At 42.6% G+C, this 24,380-nt stretch overlaps 1 protein-coding gene across 5 annotated transcripts in view; it reads right to left on the bottom strand.

Moving 5' to 3' along the window:
- Positions 1–24,380, bottom strand: part of CYP2J2 (cytochrome P450 family 2 subfamily J member 2) — a 31,389-nt gene that overhangs the window by 4,529 nt on the left and 2,480 nt on the right. For 2 of the 5 annotated variants that reach the window (XM_033865696.2, XM_033865690.2), the window contains exons 2-8: positions 16,167–16,329; positions 13,033–13,182; positions 12,273–12,433; positions 9,507–9,683; positions 7,428–7,569; positions 4,277–4,464; positions 1,102–1,240 (exon numbers count right to left, since the gene is read on the bottom strand). In XM_033865696.2, the coding sequence (XP_033721587.1) occupies positions 1,102–1,240; positions 4,277–4,464; positions 7,428–7,569; positions 9,507–9,683; positions 12,273–12,433; positions 13,033–13,182; positions 16,167–16,329 (1,120 nt within the window). The remainder of the gene's footprint in view (positions 1–1,101; positions 1,241–4,276; positions 4,465–7,427; positions 7,570–9,506; positions 9,684–12,272; positions 12,434–13,032; positions 13,183–16,166; positions 16,330–24,380) is intronic. The other 3 variants (XM_073789138.1, XM_073789140.1, XM_033865693.2) reach the window with 2 other exon arrangements.

The following is a 24,380-nucleotide window of genomic DNA, read 5'->3' as shown; positions in this document are numbered from 1 at the left end:
TTCCAGTGTTCTGGGGGACAGCACAACGTGAAGCTGAAATCTCCATCAGACCAAGCCAGGACTTGGGAATTAAGGGCATGCGTCCTGGTGATGCTCCACCCAGGGAATCCTGAGTTGCAACCAACGGCAAGAGTGAGTCATGCTGGGCCTTCCCTGGTGGCACAGTGGTTAAGAATCCGCCTGCCAATGCAGGGGACTCGGGTTCGAGCCCTGGTCTGGGAAGATCCCACATGCCACAGAGCAACTAAGCCTGTGCGCCACAACTGCTGAGCCTGTGCTCTAGAGCCTGCGAGCCGCAAGTACTGAGCCCACATGCCACAACTACTGAAGCCCGTGTGCCTAGAGCCCGTGCTCCGCAGCAAGAGAAGACACTGCAATGAGAAGCCCGCGCACCGCAAGGAAGAGTAGCCCCCGCTCTCTGCAACTAGAGAAAGCCCATGTGCAGCAACAAAGACCCAGTGCAGCCAAAAATAAATAAATAAATAAACAAACAAACAAAAAAAACATGCTTTAAGAAAAATAAAGAGTGAGTCATGCTGGAGTGGACTATCTGGTGTGGACTGAACACTGCTGCTTGCCATTCCGGTTAAACAGTGAAGGCTGCCCTCCATGAGCCGTCAGTCACTGCAGCTGACCCCAGTGGTGTGCTCTGAGTGGAATTCAGGCTGGAGAAAAAGAGGATACTGGCCCTAGAGTGTTAGTATGCATATAAAGGAATAATTTCAATGAGCCCAAACTCTTGCATCTTCCCATAAAAAGAAAGGCACTAAAATCATAAATTTGAGATGTCTTTTTTTTTTTTTGTGACTAGCAGTAATCTTTTGATGTTTGACTACATGGTTTTTTTCCATCAAAAACTCCTATATATCCTCATTCTTTCCTTATCTTTTGGGAACAGTCCCGAAGAGCTATCTGAGAGGCTGCCTTCCCAGGGTAGAGTCCTCAGTAATGCCCCGAATAAAACATTCTCAACTTTTAGGTTGTGAGTTATTTCTTCCTGTTGGACCTGGAGACATTCCAACTAAAGCAAAGCACACCAGGGAGAAAAGTAGGGAAGGCCTGAGAGTCTGGGTTCCCACAGTCTTATTTCTTGCTACTCACCTACTGAGAAAGGCAGAAAGGCTTCCCTTTTCTTAAACTGTCCATTCTCCAGAAAATGCTCCGGATTGAAAACGTCGGGGGTGGCCCACTCTGCGGGGTCCCTGTGCAGTGCAGTCAGGTTAGTCAGGACCATGGTCCCCTGGAGAAGGCAGCAAGGACTCAGGTAAGACTTGACCCACACAACACACATATGCAGAGGGGTGGCAGTCCCCCCGGCTCCCACAGCAAGGCTGATAGCACCCTGAACTCCCTCAGCCTCCCCAGTCCGCTCCCTCTGAGCCCAACCCCTAGGACCCTGCTCTTTGCCATGGGACAGCTTACCATGATGGACTGGAACTGTCTGCTGGGAATTTTACCTGGGGAAGTGTGACTACTCGACTGCAGAATGGATCTCTGCAGGGACTTGTCAGTGTATAATTTGGGAGGGAACACGTATGCGTCAAGAAGAGAAAAATGTGACATCTCCCACTCTCTTCCCTCCAGTGTCTAGTCCGTTCTACAGAGAGTTTCATAATAGAATGAGGTCACCCAGTGAAAGGAACCACTATCCTTCCAGATACATAACAAGAAACCCAGGAGTCCTCCTTAGTGCCTCCCTTTCCCTCATTCTGCCCTCATCCAGTCCTTAAGCTAGGCTGGTCAACTGTACTTGAAATTTCTCTTGATTCTGTCCCCTCCATTTTATGTCCACCACTGCCCTCTGGTCCAGGCTATCACCTTGCTTGGTTATACTCCTATAATAGCCCTAACTATGTCCATTTCCTCTCTTCCCCTTCAATGTGCTCCACACTAGCTTTGAACATGATTTAATCGTTCCACACCCGTCCACCCACCACACCTGGAACCTGATAGATACTCTTCAATAGCTCCCATCACTCTTAGATTAAGGACACATCACCTGCTCCCTGTCTGAGCGACCCTCCTTCTGCCTGCACTCCCACTATACCAAGCTTCCTTCAGTTTCTCAAACATGCCACATGTTCCCACTCATTTCTGTGCCTTTTTACATGCTGTTCACATTGCCTGAAATGTCCTTCCTCCCCACTCTGTCATCGAGTTGACTCTTAATCATCCTTTTTTTTTTTTGCAGTACGCAGGCCTCTCACTGTTGTGGCCTCTCCCGTTGCGGAGCAACAGGCTCCGGACGCGCAGGCTCAGAGGCCATGGCTCATGGGCCCAGCCGCTCCCCGGCATGTGGGATCTTCCCGGACCGGGGCACGAACCCGTGTCCCCTGCATCGGCAGGTGGACTCTCAACCACTGCACCACCAGGGAAGTCCTCTTAATTATCCTTTAATCCTCAGCTCAAACCTCACTTCCTTTGGGAAGTCTTCTCTGCCTGCGCTTGCTCCCATTCCTCATTGCAGCTAGCTTGTGTCTTTCTAAAAGCCAGTGAGTTTTTTCCTTTGGGCGGTTACCATGGTTTGTACTTATAAACTTGCATGATTATTTTCCTCTGAGTTGTTTTCTGAGCCCTAAACGTTTTAGGTGCTTAATGAACATCTGATGAATTAATAAAGAATAATAACTGCTATTTTGAGCACTTTCTATAGTCGGCACAAGGTTAAATAGTATACATGCATGATCTCATGACACGTTCACCTGTGAGGTGGATTTAAATGCACTTTTATGGATAAAGAATTTGAAGCTCTGAGAGGTTGAATAAGATGCCCAAAGTCACAGGGTGGGAGGAAGTAGAACAATGATTTGAATTAGGACGTTTGACATCAGAGTTATGGCTCCTAGCCTCTACAATGTATAGTCAATGGGATCTCACAGTTCCTAGGATGATAATTCCAGTCAATATTAAAGATCAATGTTAGAACAAGTCTGTTGAGCTGGGATGATTCCCTGGGGCTAACTGAATTGCTATAAAAATGCAAAGATCACCTGTGAGATAATTTACCTCAACCTTCACCCACAAGATGATCCATCAGCAAGAAAATAGTAAAAGCAATTGCTGCAGGAATAGCTGCTTTTCCTGGCTCTGCAAGGATGGTGACGAAGGGGTATCCAATGCGGAAGCTCCTCTGTCTTTGCCTTGAGATCATCCCCAGGTACAACAAACAGAGCAACTTAGACAAACTGGATCTAATGAATCCACAGAGGCCCACCAAGGTGGAGAAAGGAAAGAACTGTAAATGTGCAGTGTGCAGAGAGGACACTAGGGGGCATAGGAGAGCTGCCTGCTGAGATCCTAAGAGTGGTGTGCAGAGTGAGAGCAGAATTTCCTTTGTGAGGACCGGGAATTTAACAGGGACCCACTGAGGAATATTTCAGGGAGACTCTTTTAAAGTCAAAGTAAAGCAACTCCTGTGGAGAGAACATGGTGTAGTACAAAAAAGATGAGCCTGGGAATCAGAACAGTTCCGTTCCTGGAGCCCAACTCTTGTCATTGTAGCTGAGAGATCTTATGCAAGATTAATTACTCTCTGAGCCTCAGCTTCCAAATTCATAAAATGAGGATAACAGAATTATTCTGAGGACTAAGACATTTTAAATAACCTATATAGTCCATGGAACATAATCCTATTTAAAAAGCATTGGTTCCTTTCTCTCCTTTTCTGATATTTAATACTGCACACAATTGTATTGCTTTCCCTTGTGAGACAGTCCCATTAAGGGGCTGTAAGTCAAAGCTGGAAAAATACCAGTGGGGATATTATGTTAGAAACACCAGCATCAATGTGATGTTGGCCCAGGAGGTCTCAAATGTCCCTTCATATTTCAACATTCTATAACCCAGGATTATGAAGCAGAATTTTCTAAAGTAAGTCTGGCAGGTCCCTATCCTGTAAGAAGCTCTCCCAAGGCAAAGAAATGGACCTCGTGGCAAAGTCTGACTGAGAATTGCTTCTTGCTCTATCCCCAGAAATATTCACAATGCATGTCACGTAGTAAGAAATCTCACAGCAAAGAAAAGCCAGGCTTTGCCTAAACACAGCTAACCTAGGAATCCCCCTTCCCCTCCATAACTCCTATTAACAACCAGTTGAACTAATTTTCTAAGATCATACCCAGGGAACAAAACTAGTATTTCATCTGGCATAATATATCTCTCTCCCTATTGAAGTGATTCTCTAGGACAAGAACACATGTTACTTTTCCAGTTGAGATTCCCACCATTTACAAATATGAACTTGGAGATCTCAGGCTGCGAATGAGCCCCTAATTACCTTGGGCAGGTGGTATCCACTCAAGGTGGTGTCCACTGTCACCTCTCTGGGCACATTCATGGGGATGATGTTTCCCATTCTCTGCACCTCGTGGATGACAGCATTGGTGTAGGGCATGGACTCTCGAGCTGCCGTGCTCGGCTGCTGTGATTGGCCAAGCACCCTGTCGATCTCAGCTTGGACTTTTTCTGGAAAAGCAGAGGAGGTTCTATTATTCTATTATTCCATAACTTTCCTTGAGCCTCGTTAAGTTAAGGAATGGAATAACCAGGATCAAAATGGCTAAAGTTATCGTAGGCTCTCTAGACTAGCTCCTCAGGGAGGTATGTGAGTGGAAAGTGGGCCCTGGTGTGAGACAAATCTGGTGACAAACTCTTGCTCTACAACATTCCTGCTGCACTTTACTGAAATCATTTGAGCCTCAGTTTGCTCTTCTTATTCGTTAGAATAAATCCACTTCCGCTTTAGGATGTTTTGAGATATACACGAACTGATTTAGGGAAGCAATCAACAAATGAAAAAAAATCCCATTAATTGTGCCCAATATCTGTTTTCTTCTTTTTCTACAAAAATAGATATTTTAGCTGGATACCTGGTTGCACAGCTAAAGACTACATTTCCCAGATTCCCCTGTGACTAAGTTCTGACCAATAGAATGTAAGTAGAGGGGATGTTTAATACTTGGAAGAGGCCCTTAAAGGAAGGGTGTGTGCTTCCTCCTCCTTCTTCCCTTCCTACTGGTGGAAAGGCAACCTTAGAGGTGAGCCATCTTTGAGAGTGCCAACAAGGGCACCATTCTAGATACAGCAGAGCAACACAATGGAAAGAGCTTGGACCCCAAAAGTGTTCTGCAGAGTCCAGCTTAGAGTTTCTCATTTGAAAGAAAAATAAAACTCCTTTTTTTTAACTGAATATTTAAAAACTTTAAAAATTGTGGTAAAATAAACATAATATATAATTTACTATCTTAATCATTTTAGGTGTGCAGTTTATTCACATTATTGTGCTACCAATCTCCAGAAATTTTTATCTTGCAAAACTGAAACTCTACATCCATTGAAGAGGATGCCATTTTGCACTTTCCCCAGGCTCTGACAACCACCATTTTACGTTTGCTTTCTATGAATTCAACCACTCTAGATACATTATATGAATAGAATCACACAGAATATGCCTTTTTTGACTGGATTACTTAGTTTAGCATAATGTCTTTAAGGTTCATCCATGTCGTAGCATGTGTAAGAATGTTTTCTTTTCTTTCTTTTTTTTTTTTTTTTTTTTGGTACGCGGGCCTCTCACTGTTGTGGCCTCTCCCGTTGCGGAGCACAGGCTCCAGACGCGCAGGCTCAGTGGCCATGGCTCACGGGCCCAGCCACTCCACAGCATGTGGGATCTCCCGGACTGGGGCACGAACCCGCGTCCCCTGCATCGGCAGGCGGACTCTCAACCACTGCGCCACCAGGGCAGCCCAGAATGTTTTCTTTTTAAGGCTGATTAATATTCCATTGCATTCCACATTTTGCTTATCCATTCATCCATCGATAGTAACTTGGGTTGCATCTACTTTTTTATGCCATTTTAAGCCACTGTTATTTTGGAGCCTCTAATAGGGAAACTGTATCAATACGCTAACTAGGTGGCTTTTAAATTTAAAAAGGACTTCCTTGGTGGTGCAGTGGTTAAGAATCCACCTGCCAATGCAGGAGACACGGGTTCAATCCCTGATCCGGGAAGATCCCACATGCCACGGAGCAACTAAGCCTGTGCACCACAACTACTGAGCCTGTGCTCTAGAGCCCGCAAGCCACAACTATTGAGCCCACGCACCACAACTACTGAACCCCGCGTGCCTAGAGCCCGTGCTCCGCAACAACAGAAGCCACCGCAACAAGAAGCCTGAGCACCGCAACGAAGAGTAGCCCCCGCTCGCCGCAACTAGAGAAAGCCCGCGCACAGCAAAGAAGACCCAATGCAGCCAAAAATAAATAAATAAATAAAATTTATGAATAAAAGTATCTGATAAATAAAAACACAGAGAATTTATAAATAAATTTAAATAAAACCCTGTAATTCACAGTTACAAGTGCATTTTTTAAGTGCATGACTCAGGACACATAAGCATAAATATACACACATATAAAACAAACATTTATTCATATGTATAAGGAAAGAAAGTTTCACGAAAAAGCGTTATCCTTAATACACAGAAAGCACTCTGATTTCCCTAATCTATTTTTTTTAATTTAGGGAAAAAAGTTAGTCTCGATCCACTAAATTGACTTTATGTCCTGTTAATAAACTTTTACCCACAGTTTGCAGAACTGTATCCCAACAGTTTTTATCCTTCATGTGCTTAAACTGTTTTGGGGCCTAGAAAAGGAAAAATGATTGTAACAGTCACTGTCGTCGAAAGGGTTAGTCTGTGGGGAAGGTATATAAATAATGTGTGGTAAGCAAAGTAATGGAGGTGCAGTTAGGCAACCTCTAAAGGAAGGAAATGCTAGTATTTTCCCAGAAGTGTGGGGAAACATCTTAGAGGGGCTGTGGTTGAGTAAACTCTTCAAGCATAGCTAGGAGTTTACCGTGCAGAGAAATTAGGGAAATACATTTTGGTATTATTCTTCTAGGGAAGAGCAGGTGTTACGGCCCAGAGGTACAAATAAGGACAGTGAAATTAAGTGACATATGACTTAATGACGCCCCCATGCAGGGTGGGTAGAGTCGAGGCTGGATGGGCAGAAAGAGGCCCAGCAGAGGGCATGATATACCAAATTGGGGAGTATGAGCATTGTCAACAGGGCAATGGAAGACACTACTTCGAAGGAGGGAGGGCTGCGACCAGATTTCATATGTGAGTGGAATGGAACTCTTTCCTGGAACTCACCACAATGTCAGTGGACTTCACTGTTTTCCCCACTGGACTGGGAGTTTCCTGAGGGCTGGGACTCTCTGTTATAGTTGTGTTACATGGACCCATCACAATCCTCACAGAAAAACAGAAGAAGGTTCCCGTTCTCAAGTCCACCTGGCCCGGTAACTGTCCTACCTATCTCTCCATCCTACCATGCTACCTTCTGGTCCCACCTTGGGACAGTGTGTTCCAGGGGGCGCCATTCTGACCTGGCCCAGGCCCATCCACTGACGTGCTCACCTTGGATTTCGGGGTAGAGGGCCATGTAGAGCAGACCCCAGCGCAGGGTGGTCGAAGTTGTCTCCGTTCCAGCAAAGAAGAGGTCCAGGGTGCTGTAGATGAGGTTTTCTTCGTGGAAACTTGAAGTAGCACTGCCCTTATGCTAGAAAGCACAATGATTATTGGATTATTCAGATAGTTCTTAGTTGCCACAACACAGGGGCCCTCATCCTAGAGAAAACGTGGAAGGAGAGAGCCCAGCAGAAATGACTTTCCCTTTGGTCATCTCAGGAGGCAGAGGCTTATTCCTGCAACATCACTAGAGTCCTCCTGCCCCAAGTGCTGGAAGCTTTTATTATTTTTATTATTTTTACACCCATAATTTTGGAGAATCTAGCATTACACTGGAAAAACAGCCTTGGGTTCCAATATTAGCCACACCATTCACTATCTGTATGACTTGAGCAAGTGAATAAACCTTTCTGTGCTTATATCCTATTTCACAAAATAGAAATAACAATACTCACCCCTTAAGATGGCATTCTGAATTACGCGAGATGGAAAGGACACATAGCAAATTCTCAACAAATGTTTGTACTGATACCAGAAAGAATAACTGAATTTCTCTAAAGTAGAATAATTCTCATATCTCCCTGTTAATCTTTTCCTTTTTAGGTTAAACTTCTCTGGTTCCAACAGCCATTCCTCATGGCACTCCAGCAGCTTTGCCACATTCCTCCAGAAGCTTCAATGCATCAACATTCCTCCCTCTGTGGTCCCACACCTGCACACCATATACCAAGTGATGTCTCCCCCTCTGGGGAGTAATCAATGCTTCTATTAATGTTATGCCAATCAGGTGAAACAAGAGTGGAGTTGGAAAGAAATCCACATTTCTGCCAACTCTAGGAGAACGAATGAGTAATCTGATGAGTCAAAGATAATGACACAGACGCAGTGACGTGTGCTAACCAGAGGTGTTACTATGGTAAAGGATATACATCCCATTTTGCTTTTTTCCTGTAGTAATATTAAAAAGCGGATGACATGGCGATGAGGGAGGAAGGCGAATGTCCGTCCCATTTGAGACTAATCTCTGGCAACTGACACAGATTCATTTGTGCTCTGCACTGGGAGCTGGGGGAAGGGGTAGGTAACTGGGCACCAGTCTGACTAATGATGAAACAGCACTTATTCTTCCTTTTGTGTGTATCTCCCTCAGATATATGCCGAGGACAGAGACTAGATCATGAGAAGGCAGTATTTGGGCTTTCCAAAGCCCTTAACCCAAATACTGTTAAACCTCTATCTTTATTTCTAATTGTCTCATCAATTAACTCATAAATCAATTCTGAGTTAATGTTATTCCTACACTCTATGAAGTATTGCCTCTATTTTCCTCCCCTGTGGTAGGCTGAATAATGACCCACAAAGATGTCCATGTCTTAATCTCTAGAACCCGTGAATGTTACACGGCAGAAGGGACTTCGTAGATATAGTGAATTAACGATACTGATATGGGAAGATTATCCTGGATTATCCCAGTGGGCCCAATATAATCACAAGAGTCTTTATAAGAGGGAGGCAAGAAAGTCATAAAGAGAAGATGTGAGGATGGTGGCAGAAAAGATGCTACATTGATGGCTTTGAAGTCGGAGGAAGGGGCCCTGCGGCAGGGAGTACAGGCAGCCTCTAGATACTGGAAAAGTCAATCAGTGGATTCTGTCCTAAAGCCTCAAGTAGGAGCCAGTCCCTCCCGCAACTTGACTTCAGCCCAGTGAAACTGGTTTCAGCCTTCTGACCTCTAGAACTGTAAGGGAACAAATGTGTGTTTGTTTGTTTGTTTGTTTTTTTGCGATACGCGGGCCTCTCACTGCTGTGGCCTCCCCTGTTGCGGAGCACAGGCTCCGGATGCGCAGGCCCAGCGGCCATGGCTCACGGGCCCAGCCGCTCCGCGGCATGTGGGATCTTCCCAGACCGGGGCATGAACCCGTTTAAGCCCCATGTTTGTGGTGATTTGGTACAGCAGCAATAAGAAACCAGAATCCCCTCATTTGCTCTTTAAGAGTAAAACTCAGGTAACAGCTCTGGTTTCCTCACCTTTTCTATTTCCTTGAGGTAAGCATCAATGAAGTCTCTTGCTTCAGCAGGATTCCAACCTCTCTTGTGGTTTTCAATCACACGGGCAACAAACATTTTCAGTTTCTCCCAGTTCCTGAAGAGCATTTGGTGGGGTCCAGGAAGGAAATTCATTATCCTTGGAAAGACATTGTAGAGCTGATGGAGAAAACAAAACAGTCATGGAGACAAGGGAGTGCCAGTTTTCTACTTTTGAAGACAATGAAACCACATTCTCTTTCCATCTCTTTTATTTACTTAAATTTAACGCTTGGAGTCACCCCTGACTCTTCTCTCTCTCAACCCTCTTCTTTCCCCTCGGGCAAAGCATTTCAGCTCTCCATCCAAAATATAACCAGTCTCGGGCCACTTCGCACCACTCCATCTGCTTTGTCTTCCTTGTACAAACCACCAACATTACTTACCTGGATGCTGTAAAGCCTCCAACAGGTTTCCTGATTCTATCCTTAACCCCATTCCCAGTCTATTTTCCACTGAGCTGCCAGAGGGACCATTTAGCTGTTAAGTTGATTATTTCACTTTTTGGCTCTTCCAATGACTTTCCATGACATTTAGACAAAATTCTACACCATTCTCCTAGCCTGGAGCTCTACATGAGCTGGCCCCTCACCCTCTTGCCACCTCCTCTGCTATCACTCCCTGCCATCTTACTCTCTTTTACTCTTTCAAGTCCAGCCCCATTGGCCTCTGTGAAAACATAAAAAATATTCTTGTTTAGGACACTGCATTTGCTGTTCCTTCCATCTAGAATGGTTTTCCTCTGAAATCTGTATAACCCCAGTTCCTTTAATTCATTAATGTGCTGCTCAAATGTCACCTACTTGGACCTGTCTTACCTGATAATCTTACAGTTAGTAGCACTTCTGGTACTCTCTTTCCATTCCTTTATTTTGTTTTATTTTTTTCTGTGACAATTATCATTAGTATGTGTATGTATATATATTTGGGTGTGTATGTGTGTGTGTGTGTGTGTGTGTGTGTGTGCAAAATGTCTATCTATGTATGTATCTATGTATAATCTATGTATTTATCTATATATCTACATACTTATGTATGTATGTATGTTAAATATGCACGTGTATTTATTTGTCTGCTCCCACTATGATGTAATCTCCATGTGGCTAAGATATTTTTTACTGAAATAAAGTGGTCTTTGAATATATTTTCTCTAATAATACATAGTAGAAAATAGATAGCGTAAGGTAATAGAAAGTTGCCTAGATTTTAAGTGAAATAGGCATGGGTTTGACAATTAGCTCTGTTTCTTTCTAGCTATAATACTTTGGTAATAATAGTAATAATAATAATAATAGTAGTAATGATGTGATTTGTGGCTACTGTAGCTGCCAGTGGGGCCTGATGGTTATTTTCATGACTAAATATCATGAGATCTATACTGCATTTGACACAGAGGCAGTAGACTACTATGGGATGTGCTTACATATTCCCATATCTGCTTGCACACATCAGGATGATCCATTTCATCTTTAAAGGACTGCTGTAAAACCTTATTTGAGATAAAGTATGAAGAGTTGTCCATCAAAGTGCCTGGTCTACTTTGGGTCTCTAAGAAATGCTTCTTACCCCTGCCCTACTGCCCCATCCTACCCTCCCAGGATTTCTGTTTCCTGGGAACAGTCAGCCGGGTACCCACTGAACTCCCATGACTTCCTAGGTTCTGTCTTAACAGGAGGGAAGAAACTGGAATAACTGGATGGGCAGCTACCACGGTTAGAAGTGAGAACAAGGAACATTATTCAAAAATAACACTGACAATAAATCATAATAGCTCACATTCATTATGCCCCTTTAATGTGCCAGGAATCACGCTAACTACGTTATCAGGATTGGTGTGATGGATCCACAAGTCTCCAGCTAAGGATACTTGTTAAGAATAAATAAAACCCTTGGGGCTGATTTTCCCTAGAAGTGTCTTCCAAATCCAGAAATGTGGCCGAGAGGCCAAGAAGCTGAGTAGAGGTTTTGACAGACTCACAGCACGGGCAGGACAAAAGTGGAGAGCAGGGCCCACCAAGGAAGGGGTGAGTTTGACCCCTCTAAATCTATACCCTACAAAGTTAAAAGACTGATAATATCAAGTGTGGATGGACATGTAAATAGTGCAACCACCTGGGAAAACTTTAAGTATTGTTTACAGGTGTGAATGCAAGAGAAAGGAGTGGATGTGTCCACATGAAGGATTGACAAGAATGTTCATTCCAGATCCCCAAACTGGAAGTCCCCCAAGTGTTTATTAATAGGGAACAGAATAACAAATGGGCATATTCATAAAATAGAAAAGTAAGCAGATATTTTTTTAAAAGTGCAACTAACATAGGAATCTGAAAACAATGTGCCAAGGGAGAGTCAGGCAAAGAACAGTACTTCTGAGGGAGGATGGACACGGAGGGCTAGGGAGGGACATGGAGAGGAGAGACACAAAGGTGATGGCAATATTGTGCTTTTTAAAGAAAAGAACATAGGTCCTAGGTGCACTTCATGTAGTTTTTCACCTTACACAAATGTTAGAAACGTTCTTTGGCTATAGTCAATATTTAACAATATGATGTAAAATACTAAATTCAACAGATTGACTACAAACATGTTTGTGTTAAAGTAAATTTTAAAAGGTTATATGTTAGCTTAAAAAAAAAAAAGGAAGAGCTCATCTGTGTCCGACATCAGCCCAATATCCTTATCCAAGATAGGAAGTGAGGACTGCCTCACCTGGCACCACATTGATGTCTCGAGATATGTGACCTCATCCAGCAGCCTCAGCAGCTCCTGGAACTGAGTGTCCTCGTAGTCAAAGCGCTCCCCAAATGTGATGGAGCAAATAATATTGGAAACTGCATTGTTGATTTTGAAGTGAGGGTCGAAAGGCTGTCCTAGAGGCAGAAGAAGCGATGGATCCTTCAGATTGGTTTCCTTCTCTTTCCCTGAGAGTCTACTCTACATGACATATGACATACTGACTACAGAACCACCTCTGAGACTGTGGCCCCAGAAACCTACACAGGGTCTAACATACAGCAAGCATTCAGTCAATGCCTGGGAAGTCAAACTGATGACCAGGATTTAAATCCAATAATAAGGGCTTCCCTGGTGGCGCAGTGGTTGAGAGTCTGCCTGCTGATGCGGGGGACGCGGGTTCGTGCCCCGGTCCGGGAAGATCCCACATGCCGCGGAGGGGCTGGGCCCGTGAGCCGTGGCCGCTGAGCCTGCGCGTCTGGAGCCTGTGCTCCACAATAGGAGAGGCCACAATGGTGAGAGGCCCGCGTACCGCAAAAAAAAACAAACAAAAAAAACAATAATAAGTTTAATACCCATCTTATTCTTAATTCTTGAGCTCCATGAGGGCAGGTCATGGTTAGCTGTTCACTGTTATCCCCTCAGTGCCCTACATAGTGCTGGGTGCAGGACAGGCACGTAGACTCTTATTAATCATGAGCCACAGTTCCCTGCACCTGTCCTATGATACACTCACCGTCCTCCTCTCCTATTGCCTGGATGAGGAAGTGGGTCTCTTCCTGAATGCGCTCCTCTAAGCTCTTCCTTCCTAAACCAAAGCTCTTCAGTGTTGTCAGGGCAAACCTTCTTTGTTCCTTCCACACCTGGCCTATGGACATGATCAAGCCTGGGAAAAAGAAAGCCAACATTATGAAAAGAAAGCCAACAAGAGCCATGGGGGTAATGCATCAGATGGAAGGAAGGAGAAGGGCATTAAGGCGCTTGAAAACTATTCAGAGAAATAATCCCAAAGCAATAGATATAGTGGCTAGCATTTACTGACTGCTTCTAATGCCGGACACTTAAACATTTTTAATGCATTGTGTAATTTAGCACTCACAGAACCTCTCTGAGGTAGGTCCTATCATAACTGCCAACCCTCCCAACAATTTTGTTGATAAGGAAACTGAGCACAAGGGATAAAAGGAAACTCCGCAAGGTCTCAGAGTTAGTAAGCAGCTGAACAGGCATTCAAATTCAGTTCTGCCTAACTCCAAAGCCCATGTTGTGATTACTTGTCACATAAGTAACTGTAAGTATTTATGTTATGCAACATACTAAGAATGCACTTAGGGATTAGACAAAAATCCATACTCATAAGGAGGCAAGGCCTTTAGGAGACGTCCTGTCTAAGCTGGACCTTAAAAAATAAATGAATCAGGGGCTTCCCTGGTGGCGCAGTGGTTGAGAGTCCGCCTGCCGATACAGGGGACGCGGGTTCGTGCCCCAGTCCGGGAAGATCCCACATGCCGCGGAGCGGCTAGGCCCGTGAGCCATGGCCGCTGAGCCTGCGCGTCCGGAGCCTGTGCTCCGCAACGGGAGAGGCTGCAACAGTGAGAGGCCTGCGTACCACAAAAATAAATAAATAAATGAATCATTCAAGAGCATGGAAGAGTGAAAAATCTATGCAGAAAGAACAACACAGGCAAAGGAAAAAAAAAAACATCTTGGTGCGTTCAATAGATGATCATTTATTTCACAACACAGGTGAGGCCACACTTCCTTCATTTCTTCACTTCCAGAGCACTCTTCAACTCCTTCTAATATCTGCCTTTGGCCTCTACCACCTCAAGGACATGCCCTTCCCTGCTGTCCAGTTCAGGATCCTTTTCAACGTCATCTTGATGTGTCAGCAGCATGAGACACTTTTTTCTTCTCTCTTTTCCCAGGACGTGACACTCTCCAATTTTCCTCCTAATTCTCTGACTGCAGAAAACTTACCATATCTTTTGTTAATTCATCTTCTATTATATTTCAAAATGATCTAGTTCTCCATTCAAGTTCTGCAAGCCTCTTCTCCCCTTATCTGTGCTCCATTTTTGGGAAGATCTCATTAGCTCTTTCTGTCCCTCAGCTCCAGACATACATACAAGTGTCTGTTTGACTCTGCTGATTTAAAGGCATTTCAAACTCAGCATTTCTATGACTGAATTCATGATTGCTCCATATACAACACCCCACCCAGGCCAGCCAACACCTTGCCCTCCTCCAAATATTCCTCCTTTCCTTTACCTACCCATTTGGGTGTCTACCTCAATACCTCATTCTCTCTCTGTCTAGGTCATCATGTCTTATTGGATTTGCCTCCTGAATATCTTAAATCCATATATCTTCATGGCCACTCTCCTGGCCTAACCTACTGTACTGTCATTTCTTGCCATCTCCCTAGTTCAAGCCACCACCTTCTCTAACCTAAAATGCTGCAACAGTCTCTTGCTCCCTTTATTCCATTCTTGACATTGCAGCCTAAAGAAGTCTTTAAAATGTACCACGTAAGTACGATGATTCCTTTCTCTACTGAAACCGTTCAAGAGCTTTCATTATTATTAGGAATAAAAAGCAACATCCTTAACAAGGAGATGCATGAACTACTCCTGGCCAAACTCAGCACCTTCATCTCCCTTTAATTATCTCCGTTTAATCCCTGTGCTTCCCACACTGGCCACCTTTCAATTCCTCAGTTCACTGTCGTTCCTCCCACCTCAGAGACTTTTCATACTCTATTCCCTCTGACTGATTGCTTCTTCACACTTGTCATTTACTTACATTAGCTTTTCCTGAGTCTCTGAATTAGATTAGATAGACCTAAGAAGTGCACCCTGCTCTTATCTTCATAACAGTTAAGGCCTGAAATTATTAGAGTAATTGATATTGTTTTCATGAATGGAATGTAAGTTACAGAAGAACAGGATTTTGTCATTCTCCTCACTGCTCTGGCACTGGTGCCTAGCACTGGGCTTCACATGGCTGATAATAAATAGAGTGAATGGATGTAGAGTTAATGGATGAAATATTTCAAAGAGGAATTGAGAAGCACCTGAAAAATATGGTGCTTTGGTAGAAGAATAAATCTGAGTTTTTCATTTAGATTTTTAAATGTGTTCGTTTATTTAATGATCATTTTAAGTGTTCATGCCAAACTCTTCTAATATAGATGGAAGGGTTAAGATACCTTGTGGGGCACAGCCTTAATAATAGAGCATAAGGAACTAGAGGCAAGAAGGGATTACATCATCAGCAGGAGGAAGCAGATCCACGTCCATTTTCCTAGGGAAGAGACCTGAATGGGACAGCAGAAAGAGAGCGAGAACGCATTGCCTTTCTCAAAAAACACATCACATCACTGAGTGATGTGAATACTTACTAATTAGAGCTGCTAGAGTGGGTTCATGCAGGTGATGCAGCTTCTCTCAAATCCCTGACATTAGCGCTAACCCTGCCAGGTGTCTGTAACAGGGAAATGTGGCCACTCAGCTTCTTTTAAATACTTTTTTTTTTTTTTTTTGCGGTACGCGGGCCTCTCACTGACGTGGCCTCTCCCGCCGCGGAGCACAGGCTCCGGACGCGCAGGCCCAGCGGCCACGGCCCACGGGCCCAGATGCTCCGCAGCACGCGGGATCCTCCCGGACCGGGGCACGAACCCGCGTCCCCTGCATCGGCAGGCGGACTCTCAACCACTACGCCACCAGGGAAGCCCCACTCAGCTTCCTTTAGGGGCAGGAATTTTATGATGGGCCTGGTCCCTGGGAGTGTTGGAGAATTACAGTCACAAAGGTACCTTTCACAGATTACAAGAATATCAAACGCACACATCTTAGTCAAGAAACTTACCATTTTTCTTAAAAACACGTTCTCGAATAGGGGTTATAGGGCGGTTCACAAACTTTTGCTCCTGGTGGACAAGGACTTCTTTGATTAAGGGCAATCCAGTTATAACAACTGAAGGCAAGTCACCGAATTCCAGGCTAAAAAGGTTCCCATATTTCTTCACAAACTGAAAGATAGTAAAATAGTCACAGAATATGCACATGTCTGTGTGTCCAGGTATAGAGGGTTTGTGTAGCTGTGGGAGCTTGGATGGGGGGAGGGGGTGCCTGTGTGCACACCTGTGTGTGCACTTAGGTCTGATGGTCTGATGGGGATGTTTCTACCTGTTTCCATTTCTCCTCCTCTCCATTAGACTTGGGCTGAATCCACTACAGGACATAGACATTCCTTATAAACATTCATTCATATGTTCAACTTCCTCGAATTGAGTGAGTATCCACCCTTAGTCCTGAGAATAAGGCCTAAAGATTTAACAAAATAAACAAGGTCTTTAGCTGCAAGCATCTTAAAATCTAGTGAAGGGAGAGAATTCATACATGTGGCTCACCAGAGAAGGCTGGGATATGTTTAGTGAACGTGGACTTCTTAGTAAATCATATCTGTTTAACCAGGAGAGAATGTCCCCTTCCTCAACATGTTCTAGGTGACAGAAAATTCATTATAGGGCTGGGACCGGGTATGGAGAAGAGCACACTAGTTCTGGAGCCATGTGCAAATCTTAACTCTATGGTTGACTAGCTGTGAGCTCCAGGGAAAGTCGCCTCACTTGTTTGGAGCCTCAGCTATAAAAGGAGAAAATTATTCTTCCCTCAAAGGGTTCTGTGAAGAAGAATGAGAGCAGTGATGTGAAAGGCACTTTGTTCCCTGGTACCTGGCAGACAGCCACTCGAGCCTCTGGGGAATGAATGGGCTCTGTGTGCAAAGGGATATGGAAGCACTTGCTCATGTGACAGACAGGACAAGAGCACAGGGATGATGTGCGAGAGACAGGAGCTGGTGGTCACAGACAACCACGTCTACTGGGTGCCATGATAAGCACCTTTCACATTTTATTTCATTGACCTCACAACTACCCTATGGTAGTAATGATTTCCCTTGTCTTTCAGTAAGAAAAATGAGTCCTAGCAGAAGTAACTTAGCCAAGGTGACAAAGCTATTGGGTGTTGGTGAAATTTGCCAAGCATTATGTAAGATTTAAGAACAAAGCCATGAACCCGAGATGGTGCTTGGACTTTAGAGTTTAGTGGTTGTGACAGAATGAATGTGAGAATGAGGGTGAGGGAGCTGGGAGAGGAAGAGTGAGACAGAGAGAATGGAAGAGTGTGTGGGTGTGTCAGGAGTGTACACAAATGTTCAGGTATGTGCAAATACGGCTTGGACCGCAGTCAAGGGTCATAAATCAAAGTCTTCCCTGACATGCTTACTCAAGAGAGGAATCTAAGTAGACCTGCCCATTCCTGCAGACTGCAGGGCTGTGTCTTACTAAGGCTGTGGTATCAAACAGAAGTGCTCATTTCCTCCAGGTATCTGTGGCCCCACCTCCCCAGCTGCCATGCACTTATGCTCGCCCATGTTGCCTCAAGCTCCCTGGACTGTGTCACCCCTTCAGAGCAAATACTATTGATTTAGTCTCATTCCACCACCCTGCTCCCATATGAAAGACCAAGCCTGAACTCCATCCTTCCATTGTCTTGTTGGTCTACAGTCTTCCATCCATGTTTGTTCATCACTAGCACAGTAAGTCTGTCTTGCTAGAAAGAGCAGAGCCAAGATTCCATCTTAGTCTGGTCTGCCTCTAAAAGTGCACGTCCTGTTCTAACAAATGGCAGGAATGGGTCTATATAAATCAAGAATTTTTATTCCATCACGCTGAATGCCTGGATGAACTTCTTAGGTTTTACAGAAAGGATTTCTTGACTATTTCAGAATATACAGTAAAAATACTTTTGGAATGGCTGAAAATCTCAGGTTAAGCTAAAGGACTCCTAACTGACAATGTATGCAACCTGGAATCTCAGCTTGTTCTTGGAGGGGACTTGGCGCTCCAGTAGTGTTTACTGAAATGAACTTCTACAGAGTTTCACCTCTTACCAACTCTCTGCCCACGTATATTTCTAGTCCGACAGAGCTACATCAAACGTTTTTATGGCATGATCAACTGCGTAAACATGGATACATCAAAGGACCTCCTGCAGCCCTGGTACCAACAGTGGTGATATCTACCAATTCTTAAGTAACCATGCCAGTCATGTGCCATGTGCCAATGGCTTTACTTGGAGGTAAATGTAAGTCCCAGTGTCATCTGAGAAGTAAGGTAGAGAATACATTTCGATGTACAAAAACAAACAAGTTCTTAAGAAAAAGACAGTGTAAGGGAAAAAAAAAGAGGTTAAAAATAAGGTTGTTCAGCCTCCTACACTATTGGTGGGGATGTAAGAAGGTACAGCCACTATGGAAAACAGTATGGAGGTTCCTCAAAAAAACTAAAAATAGTGTTGCCATATGACCCAACAATCGCACTCCTGGGCAAATACCTGGACGAAACTATAATTCAGAAAGATGCACGTACCCCTATGTTCATAGCAGCTCTATTCACAATTGCCAAGACATGGAAACAACCTAAATGTCCACCGACAGATGAATGGATAAAGAAGATGTGGTGCATATGTACGATGGAATGCTACTCAGCCACAAAAAGAATGAAATAATGCCATTTGTAGCACCATGGATGGAACTAGAGATTATCGTACTAAGTGAAGTAAGTCAGAAAGAGAATGAAAAATACCATATGATATTACTTGCGGAATCTAAAATATGACATTACTGACACAACGAACTTATCTACGAAACAGAAACAGACTCACAGACATAGAGAACAGACATGTTGCTAAGGCAGGGTGTGGGAGAGGGATGGTATGGGAGTTTGGGGTTAGCAGATGCAAACTATTATGAATAGGATGGATAAACAACAAGGTCCTACTGTATAGCACAGGGAACAATATTCAATATCCTGTGATAAACCATAATGGAAAATAATATAACAAAGAATCTGTATATATGTATAACTGAATCACTTTGCTGTACAGTAGAAATTAACATAGCATTGTAAATCAACTATGCTTCAATTAAAAAAAAGGTGGTTCAGGAGGCTAAAACAGGCTTAAAATCAGAAATGAAAATAGAAAGATCAAGAGAAAAGGAATAGCACAGTAGCTATAAAAGGCAAATAAAAGTAATAGGTTACAGGAAATTTCATATGAACGATAAGTATTCCAAATGTAAGATGAAGCACTTAAATAATAAAGTAGAGCAAAATAAATGTTTAGAATAAAAAAAATTAGAAGTGGTGAGTTAGTGAGACAAGAGACTGAACCATGAGATATAAAGTTGAGGAAGATTCTACTTAATTTAAGTTCTTAAACTCAAAAGCCAACAGAACAAAGACAGGAAAAAATAAAACGGAAAAAAGGAAGAGTGTATCAATTCTTATTCCCACTAGCAGTAGGTGAGAGGGTCTGTTCCTCTGAACACTCACCAGCACTGAGCTCTGTGCTCAAGGAGCTAAGATTCTCTCTCACTTGCTAAACTGTATTTTAAAATGTGTCACTCAATGCATTTGTATTGCTTTTATAGTTACAAAGCGTTTCTATCCAATAAAGCACCAAAAAGAAACCTAAGGACATAGGGAATAAAGTTTCATAACACTTCTTACACTTTTTAAGTCATAAAATCCTTCAAAAATCTAGTATGTCATGGATCTGGTAAAGCAAAACCCTGTACACATGAATACATTTATGCATAGATGCAGTTCACCAGTCCCCTGGGGTCTCTGAACTCCTGCTAAGAATACTGCTCTCACTGGTAGTTCTTGGGGTTATGCTAGGTTTCTGGGAACAGCCTGTGGAAATCAAATTCAGTTGTCAGGCACCTTCTGACATTGCTATGTTATATGTGAGGGCAATACAGAGATCAATATGCTATGGTGTTTTCCTGAAGTGTCAAAGCCTCTCGGGGAAGGCTGACTACAGAAAAAAACTAACGCACAGTGGAAGATGATATATGTTATAATGCTGAAGCAAGGGGCATGACACTATTGAAAGAAGAGAAGAATTCCACTCCAGGTACGGGAGAAAGCTTCTAAGAGGAGCTGATATTTGGGCCAGATTGTAAATGAAGGTGTGGGTACCTGCAAAAGGATATGTGTTGTGAAGGCAAAGATTTTAGGCTGTGGGAATAGCATACACCAATGCAAAGACAGGAAAATGTGGGCTTTCAGGAACAAGTGAGCTCTCTTTTCTGACGGCAGTACAGGTTCATTAGAGAGCACTAACCCTGTGGTTGGTCAAGGCTGGGTGCTGGAGGTACAGGTCCTTAATCTTAAGATGCCCCCAATCTAACGGAGCATACAGATAAGTAACCAGTTCTTATTATTACCATTCTGTACAATAAATTATTAAATGGGGGAAAGCAGGAAGCACATAAGGACACCAAAGGCTAGGATAGGTTTCTGGGAAAAAAATACCTTCTCATTTGTGTACAGAGAGGGGAAACAAGCCTGGCAAGGTAATGTGAGCTAGACCAAGGATATACAAATGTCAAGTGAAATATTTTGGATCTTGTTTTGTTTGCAACTAGAAAACTGAATAGGAGAGGTAAGGGCAGTGAGTGCTTAAGAACTTGGATTTTTGAAGTCATACAAATCCATTTATATCCAGCTTCTGCTTTCACTTTCTATGTGATTTTTGGTCAAGTTATTTAACTTCTCTGTGTCCCAGTTTCCAAATCTATAAAATGGGGGATATTACTAATTCCCATCGTTGGGATGGTGGTGATAAGTAACCATAATACTAAAATAAATAATAAAATTATTTATTGTTATTGATATATTTGGGAGTATATTTTAGCAAAAGGACTCTGGTTAGATCTGGACAAAGGAATGGAGGGGAAGTGGCCAGAGAGTGGATTAATGCAGCCCATTAATGCAGCAATCAGGCCAGACAAGGTATGCAACCTCAACTGGCTTTTCCTTGAGTTTGTTACTATAAATTTTTGAAGAAAGGAGGAGGGTGGTAGATATAGAAAGAAGCATCAACTATGTGCTAGGCACCCTGCCAGTAAACTGATATTCATGAACTTGTTTGATTCTTATAATAACCCTACAATGTATTCTTTGTTTTCAGAAAAAGAAGCACAGAGATTTAGTGCCTAGCTGGTGGTCATAAATTTGGGCTCTTCCTAACTCTCTCTGTATGTCTCATCCTTAACTGAAAGCATGAAGATATTCTCTCTCTCTCCTTCTGAGTGATGAAGCTCCCTAAATATTAGCTGGCCACATGACTTTCCAATCAAAACCACATTTCTCAGTTTCTCCAGGTGTGGCCAATGGGACGTAAGTAGTGGTGATGTCTGCATCTTCTGGGTCATGTCCTTAAAGGAAAGTTGCTTCTCACCACCTGCTCCTTTCCCCTTTCCATGGACTGGAACTCATACATGAAGATGTTGTAGGACGAGAGCAACATGATAGAAGGAACTGGGGTTTCTGGATGACCTTGTGTTACAAAGCCGCCTTCCTACCCTGGTCTTCCTGCCTACATCTGAACTCACTTCTGAGACAGAAATAAATTTCACTCTTTTTTTACACCACTGTATTTTGGGGCCTTTTTATTACAAGCAGCTTAATGTATATCCTCATAATACATTTATCCACCTTATCTACCATTCTCCCACTTTAGTCCAATAAGATTTTCTCTTATTTAAATACATGCACATATAGCTGTGGTAGAGGAAGTTTAGAAAAAAAGGGGAAAAACAAGAATGGTTCATGGTTCCCGTCATGCCATACAAATAGGCCAGTTTCTTCACGGCCCTCTCACTTTGTTTTAGCTCATGTCACTTCCTCCCATTTAAAAATCTCCTGTCCACTTTACTCCATATAACCATTTGCCTAACATTTCTTTCCAGTTCAGCCAAATTTATTTCAACATTCTACAGAGGTTATCCCCAGGGCTTCCCATTCACAGTGATCCCACCTCATGATATCTCATTTGGTTACCAAAAGTTTATACACACATTTCATCATACACTGTCTTGTACTGTGCCTGTCATATGATAAGCACTTCATAAATGTCTGTTGGATAAATGAACCCCTGGATAAGTCAATTATCCTCTAACTACATCTTGAAAAGTCAGGTAGCATAAGTCAGAGAATAGGTTTATGAGTCAAATAGTCCTGCGTCCAAGTCCTTGTTTAATGTTATAGCTGATAGGTAATGATACGTAAGTAAAGATAGATAAATAGGCAATGATAGGTAGTTAATGATAGGTACTTAATGTTTCCAAATTGCTGGAATGTAAATTTAATTACAACTAAATCATACCATTTAACTCCATTTTTTTTACAGCCAAAAATATTTCATTGCAAACCTATATAAAATAAAATTTAACACTTCTGGTGAAAAATCTTTGGGCCAGAGATAAGACCCTAGCCTCAGTTTCATCCCTGGCCAGTTTTATGACATGAGGCAAATCATGTAACCTCTTTAGTCATATCTATCTTAATGGTAAAACAAGGGCACAGACAAAGTTTCTGATTCCAGACAAGAGTGAGTAAAAGGATCTCATTTTACTCCTCCTCATCATCATGATACTGACACATACAAAAAGTAACACCAATAAAACCCTGTTCTCTGTAGTGAAAGGACCAGATAAAGGGTGGTCCACCAGGACAGAACATTTCAACCTTTCTACCTTCCTTTTCTGGAGACAAATACCATAAGAGATGTGACCCTCCCACATCCTAATGAGGGGCTACAGCAGTGAAGATGCATGGAAACTTGCCTTCATCCTACCTTTGCAATAAGGCGGTGCCCCTTCCCTGCTGACTCTATGAGCTGAATTGTGACTATCACCCCTGAACTGCAGTAAAGAGACTCCTTGAAGTAGTCAGTGGGCAAAATTCTGATTTCTACCATTCCACAAAAATAAGGAGGCACCTGTATCCCATGGAGATGATATGGTTAGATTACTGACTTCCCCCCACTCCCAGTAAGAAAGAGGCTACCCTACTCAGAGGGGCCCCAATCTTTTGTCCCCATCCTCATTCTCTCCAGCCTGCACTGATGAGAATGTGGGTTGGAGTCCTATGGGAGTGGACAACACATAAGTGGGGTAGACCAGTATAGTATTGCAAAGACTTTATAACCTAAATTGACATTTGAACCACAATCCACAAAAGTGAACATTCTGAATATCAACAGATTGACTATCTGCTAAAATAAAAGATTTACATAGAGTCCAGAGTCACATAACAAAATACACCAAATGTCCAGAATATAGTCCAAAATTACTCATGTTACCAAGAACCAGAGAAATCTCAAATTGAATGAGTTGAAACTGATACTGAGATGATAAAGATGTTGGAATTATAGGATAAAGATTTTAAAACAGCTATTGAAAATGTTTCGATAAACAATTATACTCTCAAAAAAAATTTTAAATAGAAAATGTTAACAAAGAACTAGAAAATATACATAAGAACCAAAGAAATTTTAGAACTGAAAAATACAATAATGTAAACAAAAAACTCAATAGAGCAACTCAGTAGCAGAGTGGTAATGACAGGATAATCAGTGAAATTGAAGACATCAATAGAAAGTATCCAATCTGAACAACACAGAGAAAATAGATTGAGAAAAGATAAAACAACTGAGCTTCAGGGACTGATATTAGAATAACAAAAGATCTGTCAGTTGTGCAATCAGTGCCAAAGAGTACCAGAAGGAAAGGAAAAAAACATGGACTTGAAAAAATATTTGAAGAAATAATGGCTGAAAAATTCTCAAATTTGGTACTAGAAAAACGTACAGATTCAAGAAGTTGTGAGTGAACCCAATAAATCCAAAGAATTCAACACCAAGACATACAATCAAATCTCTGAAACCAATAAAAACAAAGACAACTTCTTGAAAGCATGCAGAGGAAAACAACTCATTACTCATGGGGAACAACAATTCAAATTACAGCAGATTTCTCAGCAGGAACTAGAAAGGCCAGAAAGAAGTAGCACAACATTTTCAAGGGTTTAATAAAAGAAACTGTCAACCTAGAATTCTATATCCAGTGATAATATACTTCAGAAAAGAAGGTGAAATAAAACATTCTTAGATGAAGGAAAGCTAAGAGAATTTTTTTGCCAGCAGACCAGTTCTAAAAGAATAG

The sequence above is a fragment of the Tursiops truncatus genome, chromosome 1 (genome assembly GCF_011762595.2).
Source record: "Tursiops truncatus isolate mTurTru1 chromosome 1, mTurTru1.mat.Y, whole genome shotgun sequence".
NCBI classification, from domain to species: Eukaryota; Metazoa; Chordata; class Mammalia; order Artiodactyla; family Delphinidae; genus Tursiops; species Tursiops truncatus.
The sequence above is the reverse complement of the archived record's forward strand: the minus strand, read 5'-3'. Positions and strand labels throughout refer to the sequence as shown.